The following is a 12,588-nucleotide window of genomic DNA, read 5'->3' as shown; positions in this document are numbered from 1 at the left end:
GATCTTGTTGTTGTGAGGCTTCAGTGCTAACATCAAACTGTGCATGGATAATAACTCCTCATTAAAAACTTAGTCACCGGTCACTTTAATATTTATATCTTGCTATTACTAGGTTTTAGCCCCTTTGTTTTAAATCTTTGCACAGTCCTTAGAGAGAGAGTTTGGTCCACGGTGACATGATAGCATCACACAACTGCTGCAGATTTTTCTGCTACACATTCATCATGTGAATGTTTCATTCAACCAAATCCCAACCGTGCACTATTGGACTGAGATCTACTGACTGTAAAGACCATTTGAGTACAGTGAACTTATGTTGAAGACACCAGTTAGAGTTGATTTGAGCTTTGTCACATGGCAGCTGGGCACACTGCAGTCATAAAGGGATAAACAACAGCAACAATACCCATGTAGCCTGTGTCATTTAAATTATGGTCATATGTCACTAAGAGGCCCATGGTGTGCACAACTCAGCAGAAATTGAGACTCATCAGAACAGGCAACATTTTTCCAATCTTCTGTTGAAACAGCACAGAAATAACCCTTCTGTGAGTGTTGAATGACCTGGTGCTGACAGGTCTGCTTCCCTCATGCTTTTGGACTACAGCATTTGGCACTGTAGATTGTAGCATTTTTCTGACACGGCTTGAATTACGTGCAGGTATTAAAGATACGACCACTGGCTCCAGTCATATCTATCAGATAGGAGTTTTTCTCTCCATTTAGGGCAGTATTCATCATCCGTGTTACCACTTGTGGGGGACCTCAGCGTTCACTTTTGGGGCCCATTCTGCTCTCTTTCTATAATGCTTCCTTTTCGGTCCATTTTTTAAAAAACACAACATCTCCTTTCATTGCTTTGCAGTTGACCTCAAGACAGAGTTGCCTGTACAAACCAACAGCCATATTTTATTCAGGCACTAGTGAATTATCTTAGAGATGTACAATCATGAGTGGATATAAACTTAACTGAATAAAAGTAAAACACAATTTTCATTTGAGCGACCCAACCTGTTAGATGGATATGACAGCACCACTGGTCTTTTTACCCACTTACTGTCATATGATTGCAAGGAACCTTGACTGAACCGTGACTTTTGGCAGTTCTTTATAATGTGATAAACAGATTAGCTCTGTTGTTAAGTTTCTTTCAACTCACATGACTTTAAGAGGGTAATTCACGCTTTTATTATCTCTTGTCTAGAGCATTATAACTCTTTATATGTTAGCTCTGATTAGAGCTTCAAAATGCAGCAGCTCGCCTTTTGATGGTAAAGAAACAGTGTGATCACACTAAACCTACACTGACCTCCTTACACTGGGTTCCAATCCATTTCAGGATCCATTTTAAATATGTATTAATTGATTATAAGAGTCTCAATGGTTTGGTACCACCTTACTTAACAGACCTTTTGAAAACCTATAATCCTACAGTACCAGAGCCCACAGTCCACAAACCACTGGGTTTGAGTGGCACTGGGTGTGGACTTTTGCTGCTGAAGCTCATCTACTCCAACTTTCAGTGTGTTGTGCATTTAGAGATGCTTTTCTGCATAGGAGTGGATATTTAAGTTACTGATCCTATCAGCTTGAAGCAGTCTGTCCATTCTGCTCTGGTATCAACAAGGCACATTTACTCACTGGATAGTTTCTATTTTTTGGACTATACTCTTGGACCTAAACTCTAGAGTTGGTTGTGGTAGAAAATTTCACTAGAATAGCCATTTTACTCAGACCAGCATATTTATATTTATATTAAATACTTTTAAAAAAATGAATTATAAAAGTGCCCCAGGAATCTTTATGCTTTTATTGAATTGTTTGGCCCTACTGATGAGCAGCTGTTTGGAGTAATTTTTAGAACCATGTAGCCTTTACCTTTTTATATTTTTTTCTGCTGGAGTGTACTTCCTGTTGCCATGGACTTTTTCCTTCCCACTGTTGCCAAGTGCTTGCTCATAGGGTGTTGGGTGATTGTGGGGGTATCTTTCTAATATTGTTTATTCATTTATTAATTATATTATCTTTAACTTATAAATGTAAATCCCCTTGAGGTGAAAGTTGTTGTGAATTGGCAGTATATAAATGAAACAGAATTTAACTGAATTGAATTCAACTGGCCTCTAAGGTGTGAGCAAAGAAGCTGCAGGTTATGGCTGTGAGGGAAGGGTAACAGAAGTCTCATACTAAACCAAATATTAAGTGAGTATACAAATCCCTACAGCCTCATGTATACCCAAGAATCTTTTTGTTTTGAACTTTCCACCTTCAGTGTTTTCATTGTCCAAGCACCTTCTAAATGGTCAAATGTTTATTGCAAATTTGATCAAATCCATTGACTCCTGCAATTCAACAAAACTATTAAAGTATGCATGAAGAGTCTGTTTTTGACACAGACCTGCTGCTAGCCTGGACCTGTCCTGAGGCATATTTACTCTTTCACCATTTTTGTCATAAAGCTGCAAAGCATAAGTCTGAAAGTAAACATTTTTTGTTTGCAGTTCATTGCAACCATGTTACAGGAATTTTGGCCACTGGAGTTTCAACATCCCAACACTGCCTTCTGGAGCTTCTAGCAGTGTTGTATGCCACTCTGTGTTGGGTGGTGGGCATTTATTCTTTGTTTGAACTGTTTTATTGATAAAAGGACTTGCTTAAATATTGTTCTTTTTTTCTATTTTGCTTCTCGGCTTTAGGCAACTGTTTGCCAAAGCCATGGTGGAAGCAGCTGAGTCCAAATCAGTCAAGGTAAAACCATGATAGGAAAACAGGACAAGACCAATTTGTTTCTTCTTTAACAATTAGAAATCAAGGTGTCCCGTGTGTGTGAGTGTTGTGTTGTCTGTGTGTGTGTGCGTGGGTGTGTGTGTGTGTGTGTGTGTGTGTCTGTGTGTGTGTGTGTGTGTGTGTTTGTGTGTTGTGTGTGTGCTGTGTGTGTGTGTGTGCATGTGCCTGGCAATAAAATAATTTATTGCCAGGCAATGAATTCCAGGATAAATAGAAGTGACTGCAAGTACATGCACATGTGAACATTTTTGTTTATGTCCCTCTGTTGTATCTTTTCATTTCCAATCCTTCCTCACTGTTTGGAAAAGATTTCTGGATTACTTTGTGTGGCTAAAAGTGGGTATTTCTGGAGATTACTTTGCATCAACGAACATTACAGAATTGTTTTTAATTGGACTGAGAATAAAGCACTTGCAGTCGAGTGTGGAAGAAAGTGAGTTATGGTCTGAGGTTAACAGATTTAAGATTAAGATTTTCAAAATGACATTTTCAAAATGTCGCTGCCTTCTTCTCTTGTTTATGATAATGGGATAATGTCTCTCAGTTTCATCAACCGTATCCTCTCTCTCTCTCTCTGCATTTCCAATATTCTTTTGTCTGTTATTACACAGGACAATATCACAGCTTGTCCAGGCACAGGTGAACATGGGAGGCATGGGTGTTTGTGCTGACGATGTGAGTGCAAAATTAAAAAATAAATAAATGTATGGTAGAAAAAGACAATAATAAGAGAGATCTGCATCGTTGTGAGATTTCACACGCTCCTGCTAACTTTGTTTTATTTATTGTTCGCAGTCCAATAATCTCCCAGGAAATGTTTATATCTATGACTCATTTTATGCCTCTTGTTTTCCAATGCTACTTTTATAACACTGCTGTATTCTGCACTCTATTATTGATAACTTTTGTCCAACGAGGTGAAAATGTCTCATAGTCCTCTAGAGTTTTCCAAAGGGCATTCATGATGTTGTCAATGATTAAACCTGTGGTGGCATTCAGTGACTCACTATGGATTCTTGTGAATACTAGAATAGTGAGAGATAAACATTTAGAGAGAAAAGACATCCACAGCAGGGAACTGAGCACACAGTGCTGCAATGACTTGAACACATAATGCCTCATTGTCAGACCTCATTTTTACTGAAGGATAAATCTGGCATATGCACTACCGGTCAAAAGTTTGGACTCACTTTCTCATTTCATAATTTTTCATTATTTTCATGAGTATTTACATTGCAGGCATCAAAACTATGAATGAACACATAAGGGATTATGTAGTAAACAAAAAAGTGTGCAATAACTCAAAACATGTTTTAGATTTTAAATTCTTCAAAATAGCCACCCTCTGCTTTCATTACTGCTTTGCACACTCTTGGCTTTTGACTACCACATGAAGCTCGATGAGCTTCTTGGTCAAATAGCCCGTACACAGCATGGAGGTGTGTTTGGGGTCATTGTCCTGTTGAAAGATAAATGATGGTCTAAGTAAACGCAAACCAGATGGGATGGCATGCCGCTGCAGGATGCTACCGTAGCCATGCTGGTTTAGTGTGTCTTCAATTTTGAATAAATCCCCAACAGTGTCACCAGCAGCTGGTAGAGATGTGTCTGTTATTGGAACATTTATTTGGGCTCTGATTCAAGGTGATGTTAACTTGCGATTTCTGAGGCTGGGGACTCGGATGAATTTATCCTCAGCAGCAGAGGTGACTCTTGGTCTTCCTTTCCTGGGGTGGTCCTCATGTGAGCCGTTTCGTTGTAGCACTTGATGGTTTTGGCGCTATACTTGGGGACACATTCAACGTTTTAGCAATTTTACGGACTGACTGACGTTCAGTTCAGGTAAAAATGGACTGTCATTACTCTTTCCTTAGCTGATTGGTTCTTACCATAAAATTAATTCTAACAGTTCTCAAATAAGGCTGTCAGCTGTGTACCAACCTGATTTCTGCACAGCACAACTGATGGTCCCAACACCATTAAGAAGGCAAGAAATTCCACAAATGAAAAGCCACACCTGTGAAGTGAAACCATTTCAGGTGACTACATCATGAACATCACTGAGAGAAGGCCAAGGGTTTGCAGCGCTGTCAACAAAGCAAAGGGTGGCTACTTTTTAGGAATATAAAACATAGAACATATTTAGAGTTATTTATCCATTTTTTTCTTTGCTACATAATTGCATATATCTTCCTCCATATGTTTGATATCTTCAGTATGTGTATACAATGTAGAAAGTAGTAAAAAATAAAGAAAAAACTATCAAATTAGAAGGTGTGCCCAAACCTTTGTCTGGTAGTGTGAATATATAACTCAATCCCCCACATATGGATGCTGGAATGCCTAGATCAGGGGTCCCCAATCCCAGTCCATGAGGGCCGGTGTCCCTGCAGGTTTTAGATCTCACCCTGGGTCAACACACCTGAATCACATGTTTAGTTCATTACCAGGCCTCTGGAGAACTTCAAGACATGTTGAGAAGGTCATTTATCCATTTAAATCAGCTGTGTTGGATCAAGGACACATCTAAACTCAATAGAAATGTGTTGAACAACACTAGAGGCAGGACTTTAAGCCACTAACCCTAAGCCAGTAGCACAAGTCACCATTAAGTCTGCCAAGTGGTCTGTCCCCACTGCTAGTCAGAAGTCAGAAATGAGGGGATTGCACTACCAGAAGGCAACATTGCAGACATCGAGGACAGCTATGTACCAATCCCACAGCCAGATGGAAACCACGAAGAGGTCACTAGGAAAGCCACAACCACCAAATACCTGCAAAGAGTCAGGCAAGTGCTGAGGAATCAGCTGAATAGAAAGAACAAGATCTGGGCTATCTTCACCTACGCCCTTCCACGGAACAGGTACCCTGCTGGGATTATAAACTGGCCAACGGAGGAGACAGAAGCCACTGACATCAAGGCAAGAAAGCTCCTTACCATGCATGGAGGGGTTCACCCCAAATCTAGCACGCTGATACTGGACACTAAGTGAAAGGAAAAGAGGCAGAGGAGTGGTGAGTGTCAGAACCACTGCCCAGGATAAGACAACAAACATCAATCAGTACATTAGGAAGATGGCTAAAACTGACTGTGTGATTGCTGAATACTTCAGGCAGCAGGAACCCAAGAAAGAGGAGCAAGGAGAAAAACCATCATTGACGGAGATAGAGGAAGTGGCTGACATCCAAAACCAGTGGCTGGACAAAGCTGGACTGAAAGACAGCACAGAGGCACTAATCATGGCAGCACAGGAACAAGCTCTGAGCACAAGATCCATAGAAGTTGGAGTCTACCACACCAGGCAAGACCCCAGGTGCAGGCTGTGTAAAGATGCTCCTGAGACACTCCAGCACATAACAGCAGGGTGTAAGATGCTAGCAGGCAAGGCATACATGGAACGCCATAACCAAGTAGCTGGCATAGTGTACAGGATCTGTGTTGAGTATGGCCTGGAAGTCACGAGGTCAAAACAGGACATGGCCCTCAAGGTGGTCAAGAATGACTGAGCTAAGATCCTGTGATACTTCCAGATACAGCCAGACAAACTGGTGATGGGTAACCAACCGGGTATAGCAGTGGTGGACAAGCAGAGGAAAACGGCTGTAGTGATAGATGTAGCTATACCGAATGACGGCGGTATCGGGAAGAAGGAACATGAGAAGCTGGAGAAGTGCCAATGGCTGAGAGAAGAACCTGAGAAGCATTCGGAGCACTCAGTGCAGTGACCTCCAAGGTAGGCGAGTGGCTCCAGCAGATCCCAGGAACAACATACGAGATCGCTGTCCAGAAGAGCGCAGTCCTAGAAACAGCAAAGATACTGGGCAGGACCCTCACGCTCCCAGGCCTCTATATCCTCCTTTACATTTTTAGTGAAATGCATTTTCGCTCCTACAAAACGTCTTACAAAGATGTCCATATAATGAGACACAGTACTTGGAGAGGGCTTAGCCTTTTGGGTTCCAAGAGCATTTTCTGGTTACTAGTGTGGTGAACCAATATTCAGTCATTTGTCTGAAAAGAAGCAATGATGGGAAAACAAGAAAATGAAAAAAACATGTCGATATGTTGTTTACAAATACAATTACCGTAGGTCACAAGTAAATGAGATCTCAGAGAAAATGTATTTCAGCTGATGCAGGTGTGATTGGTAAAAGACAGGGATTTTTTTCAATGCGAGTAACCACAAGCATATTAAAGTCAAATTGAAATTCAAGTTTTACAAAAAAAAATCATCAATGTTTTGTTAACTCCTGTTGTCAATTCCTTTTTATAACAAAGGTTTTATACTTTTATACTAATTGTGCATTCATGCATGTTTTTGTGATACTGACTGACAAATCTTATTAAAACATCACTGTTAGGCCAGCATTGTTAGCAGCACCATGTTAGCAGCTACCATTTCTGTGGCTACTTGCATTAACATGTATTATGCTTTGAATGTTGAGGTTATATGAAAACATTTATTTGAGCTTCCCAAGTCTGACTTTAGCTTTTGTAGAGGAAACCATTAACAAAGGCAATCTGATACTAAATCTCTTTGCTTTCAATGAACAGGAGCGGCTGATCACTCTAATAACATTGAAACTGAACAACACTGAAAAAACAACAACATCTAATTGGAATTTAAGAAGCTTGGAAAGAAAAGTGACTAGACTTCTTTAAGTCAGCTCTCATCCGAGAAGCTTCTTCACTTCTAAGACCAAATAGTGGGGAGTTCAGGGTTTTTTGCACTAGTGGGAGTTGTCCCTGAAGATTGTTGTTGACCCACTATAGATCACTTGCCTCATCGCATGAGCCAAGGTGTAAAAAAGGGTGTCAGTCATTAGCAGCAGAGGTTTCGGGTGTGCGTGGGTGTTAAGACGTCTGGAAAGGGATCTCAAAACTTAGTGTCGTAAGCCACCACCTCTGTTCAAAGATGGTCGTTCACATACATTCACATGGACATAGATGGCTTCTTTCACTCCTCTTTCAAACCATCTGTCCTCTCTGTCCAAAATGTGAACACTGGCATCCTCGACAGAGTGACCTGTGTCCTTTAGATGCGGATGTACAGCTGAGTCTTGTCCTGTCGAGGTGGCTCTTCCATGTTGTGCCATGTGTTTATGAAGTGGCTGTTTGCCACTTTGCTTTCCAAGCTCCTTAAATTACCATGACCTGGATGACTGAAAACCTACACAGACATCTACTGGCAACCAATACTCATCTTAGCTAGCTAGGAAAACTTCATTTTTACAAAGTCCAATTGCAACGTAAAACAATTTGTCCGTCTATTCTCTATTATTGTTTATGTCCTATTACTTGTTATTAAAAAATAAAACAATTTTTACTCCTTGCCTTGCATCTGTAAGTGACCACTGCCTGGACTTGACAGAGCAGTATCATATTATCATATCAAGTGTGTCTGGATGTTATCTGGTAAAACTCAATAATATTGAAGTCTGTTTTATTCCTGTGAACACTGTGAGTGTGTAACACGGATGCATTGAGAAAAATTGGATAATGAAGTGAAAGTCAATAATTTATGTGATCACTTGAGTGAAGATTTTTTTGCATTATGAATTACTAAAGCTCCAGGAACAGAGCTAGGCTGTGCAGCAATTTGGCAATTATATGCAAATTGCTACAGAATGAAAAAAAAACAAAAACAACTATTGACCACTGAAAAACATTAGCAGCAAGTAGTGAGTAGTGGCACTTTCTCTGCTGATAAATCTACTCAAAATGTCTAGTCGGCTTACTCCACCACATTTAGGACTTGATTTCACTGCACCGACAGATGCTGAAGATAGAAACCATTTGTGTTTATGCTTGTTTCCCTAAAGCCTTGGTTTAAGGTTATTATGACTTTTTAAAGCCTCTGAACTGCATTAACTAAACTAGACACATAACTGCCATGCAGGACCTATCTTGTATAAAAAGCACAGATTACACCAGCGTTCATGGTAACACTTTGTGTTCTGCTTCTTCTTTTCACAGAGATGTGAATGAGATGTCCACAGTATGTTATTAGTATAAGCAACAATTAAAAACTGTACATTCATTCTGTAGCTTATATTATCGTACACAAAAAGGGGAGAGAGGAGAAGAATTAAAGTTTCAGGTTGGCTTTACTGTCTGGAGGGCCATGTCAAGTATGTCAAGTATGTCAAGTCGTGTGAAAACCTTTTCTTTCAAATGTAACTGCCTTCATAAAGTCCCCAGGCTGCCACCTGACAGGATCAGTGTACACATGTAACGATACAACAATGTCCAGCTAATGATCTGATGCTGCTAGTAGTCCTGGAGAGGACTCATGGATTGGTGGTGTTGATGTTATCTGCTGTCTGTGCCAAATCCATGGCAGAGATTGACTCACCGCGGGTGTTGCTGGAGAGACGTTTGCGTTGGCTGGTGGAGGTATTGTGGGGAAGCAGGGTGTTCTGCTGGTGGTTGCTATCGATGGGACTCGTGGCAATGATGTTGTCCTTGTATTTGTTCATTAGCGCCAACTTGGTGTTGTCACTCACTGCAGATAAGAAGAATGATTTTTTAAATGTAAGCTAGGAGACGTACCAACCTTAAAGCTTCCTAAAGTCACGTGTTTTATATTTGACACATGAGTTTGAGGTGGAAGGTTCAATAAACACTCTTTTTTGTTTAATTGAATTTTTGGGCAAAGAGTTAAAATGAGAAAGCACCCACTTGGAAAAACATTTTTGTTTCTTTGCTTTGGCTTGACGTGGCAAGCATAAAGTGTTACCATTACTAAGAAAGAAAATCCAGGATGTTGTTTGCTGTACCAGAAGTCAAACAGGCAAAATTAAAGACAGACAAAAGCTGGCATGAAATGAAAACTTATTAAGGCATTAGACAGAGCCCATTTAAGCCTCAGAGGGAAAAATGATCTATTTCTGTAAATATTAAGAGCTGAAATTCCATGGAAACACTAAAAATCATATATTACTGCAGATATGTGACTGTCATGCTATTTAGTCACAGACACTGTTTGTCATGGTAGCTGTAATTTTCTGCCAATGTCAGTATGTCCTCCACTTTGTTCCAGTTTAAAAAAAAACACATCTGTGTCATGGATTCGGATTAAATTTAATTCAGGATCTCTGTGGATGATGTTTTCAGAGCCACTACTATGCCTTGTCTCACCATAATTTCTAAAATATGTGTGCATTAGCTTAGAGAATTGCAAAATAGCAAAAAGAAATGAGCGAAAGCATGAATTATTAACAAAAGTAAATAAATCCATCAGTATTTTAAAACGTCGCTTGCAGACGTCTAGTATGTGGTATATTTTCTAATACATGCCATTGTATTCAATAATTAATAAACCCAACTAGTTTTTTCAGTATATTTGTCCATCTCAGTGTAATTCAAACGAATAAATAATGACACAAAATGTCTTAATAACAATAAACTACAGATAATTTAACACGTATTTCTCTATTATTAATGTCTTTTTTTAAAATATGGAAACAATAAAATGTTGCAATTGTGCAAAAGAAAAATCTTTATGAAAATTTTGATATTTTAAAGAAATAAAGTTTTATTTCAAAACATTTAAATGAGACATTTGGTAGAACAACAGTAGCCGCACTACCAGGTACAGTAAACTGTAAGACAAGATTATTTTGAAGAAGTGCAAAGTGCACAAGTGACAACAGACACGAAATGCCCCTGACATCTTGTTTTTCATTTGTTTATGTATGTGTACCTACTACATTATACATAGAGCAGAGAAAAGGTCAGAGGAGCCAAAACACATTTACTGAAATTCATTATTTTAAGTCTAAATTCAAATGTTATTTTCTGAGTGACCTCTCTGATGTTCACGCTATTTACTATTCCATGCATGAGCTGCTGTCTCCATTTTTTATTTCTCTAGTTCATTGCGTTACACATCTTAAATGCATTATGCACAGGATTACTCTGCTCCATAAGCGCTGGGGTGGAGCGGTTTGGATTTTACAAGAGCACAGCTATAAGAGATCTCCTGATGAATCCGAGTGGTGACTCTCTCCTTAGTTGAAATTCAGAGGCTGTACCTTCATCACAACTGCTCCACTTCATGAAGTAATTCTCATGGGAGTGGTGCTCAACTCCAAAGTCCACCAATTATGAAAAATGCTTTCTCTAAAACATAAAAACCAGATTTCTTGGCAGGTATGTGGCTCCATAATTATGTCAGTGGTGACAAAAATACTGTTTAAAGTTTTTATATTTATATGTGATCTGCATCCTACATGGGTCACACAGCTGATGTTATTCTACTAACTGTAGAAACAAGTGAACAAGATGCCTTATGTTTGTGGATTTTACACAGGCAAAACATTTCCACCATGCATGTTTGTGAAAATGTTTTTTTATCCTCTATCATTCCCTCCAAATTCATTTAGATAATTACTTCTAACCTATGAGAGAAAATAAAACTTATCCAATTAATTTTTCATTTATTTCACTCTGCAATTGCTGCAACTGAGTTTGTGTAATACGCAAACATAACCCCCTTTGACGCATTGTCTTGTAACTTAGAAAACCGTATGGCTGAGGAGGAGGAAAAACAAATGCATTAATAAGATGGGTAGATGAACATCCGCAATAAAATGTAACTGCTTTATGACTATAAAAGATAACATTTCATAGCTACATGGAGTCTCAACCTCTATCATTACTTAGATAAATGCACAGTGTAAGATGAAAACAAACAAAGAAACATCTCCGGCTAGGAGCTACGCTTGTCTCTCGTTTGGTAGGACATGAAATTATCTGTGTTTATCTGCTGAAAATGAGTAACAGCATAAGATGAAATAAAACAATAAATACTCTTTAATGCTAAATACCAATAGCAGCCAATAAGCCGATGACCCTAAAGTCAAGGTAAATGATCTGTACTTGTAATTATCATGAGAAATATTGTTCAGTGCACTTGTTCTTTAGGTCGCATGTCTTTTCTGACCTGGCTGTTTGTGCATCTTTCAGCTTACCAGGTGCGAGGTCCATATTATTCTTGTCATTACAGCCCTGGAGCGAGTCCAGGGTACGGGTGACTTGGCTGGCAAATTCCTCCCCACCATTCATGCACTCCCGCTGCAGATGGTGACGCAGGTCGGTAATGTCATACTCATACCTGGGGATGTAGTTGAAATCAATTAGCGAAATCATTATCAGACTTGTCTAAATTAGAATAAATGTCACAAGTGGCTAATGTGTGACGCAATGTACTGATAAAGGCATCAAAACACATTACAGGCTAATACAATAAAACCAAGTGTGGTGTGTACAGGCTGATTTGTGGAAGCAGCTGTCTATATTCAGGCAATATTAGGCTCTGCTTGTGTAGCATGGAATTAACAAGATACTGTTATTCAACTCAGCAATGTGTACGCATGCTGTGTGCTTATATTTAGGGCTTGAGCTCTAACCATCCCACATCCAAACCCTGCTTGTACCCATCCAAAATCGGTGTCTCCCGGATACTGAGGGTACCGCTGGAGTTTGGACCCTGACCCCGGGAGTTCCTCAAGCTCTCGCGTGCCTGGCCTCCCATCAGCACTGATGGGATGTAGTGGATCTCATTAGCTGCCTCAGCACTCGCGCTCTTCTGGGGCTGAGGGATGCGGCGGCGTTTACACCAGCGCCTGCGAGTGTAGAGGATCAGGACCAGGCAGAGGATGGACAGCAGAAGGGCAATCATCCCGCCCTGAGGGGAGGAGGGTGGCATTTGGAGGAGAGACAGAAAAAAAAGGGGGAGAGGAGACAGAAGCGGAGAGAGAGAGAAAGCAGTGTGAGTCAAAGGCGAGAACAGAGTC

At 39.9% G+C, this 12,588-nt stretch overlaps 1 protein-coding gene across 8 annotated transcripts in view; it reads right to left on the bottom strand.

Annotated features, from left to right (window-relative positions):
- astn1 (astrotactin 1) overlaps positions 1–12,588 on the bottom strand; it is a 487,501-nt gene that overhangs the window by 322,250 nt on the left and 152,663 nt on the right. For 6 of the 8 annotated variants that reach the window (XM_005936984.3, XM_005936986.3, XM_042225858.1 and 3 more), the window contains exons 3-5: positions 12,202–12,479; positions 11,764–11,906; positions 9,144–9,293 (exon numbers count right to left, since the gene is read on the bottom strand). In XM_005936984.3, the coding sequence (XP_005937046.1) occupies positions 9,144–9,293; positions 11,764–11,906; positions 12,202–12,479 (571 nt within the window). The remainder of the gene's footprint in view (positions 1–9,143; positions 9,294–11,763; positions 11,907–12,201; positions 12,480–12,588) is intronic. The other 2 variants (XM_005936985.3, XM_042225860.1) reach the window with 1 other exon arrangement.

The sequence above is a fragment of the Haplochromis burtoni genome, unplaced genomic scaffold (assembly GCF_018398535.1).
Source record: "Haplochromis burtoni strain Fernald_Lab_line unplaced genomic scaffold, NCSU_Asbu1 Contig_185, whole genome shotgun sequence".
NCBI classification, from domain to species: Eukaryota; Metazoa; Chordata; class Actinopteri; order Cichliformes; family Cichlidae; genus Haplochromis; species Haplochromis burtoni.
The sequence above is the reverse complement of the archived record's forward strand: the minus strand, read 5'-3'. Positions and strand labels throughout refer to the sequence as shown.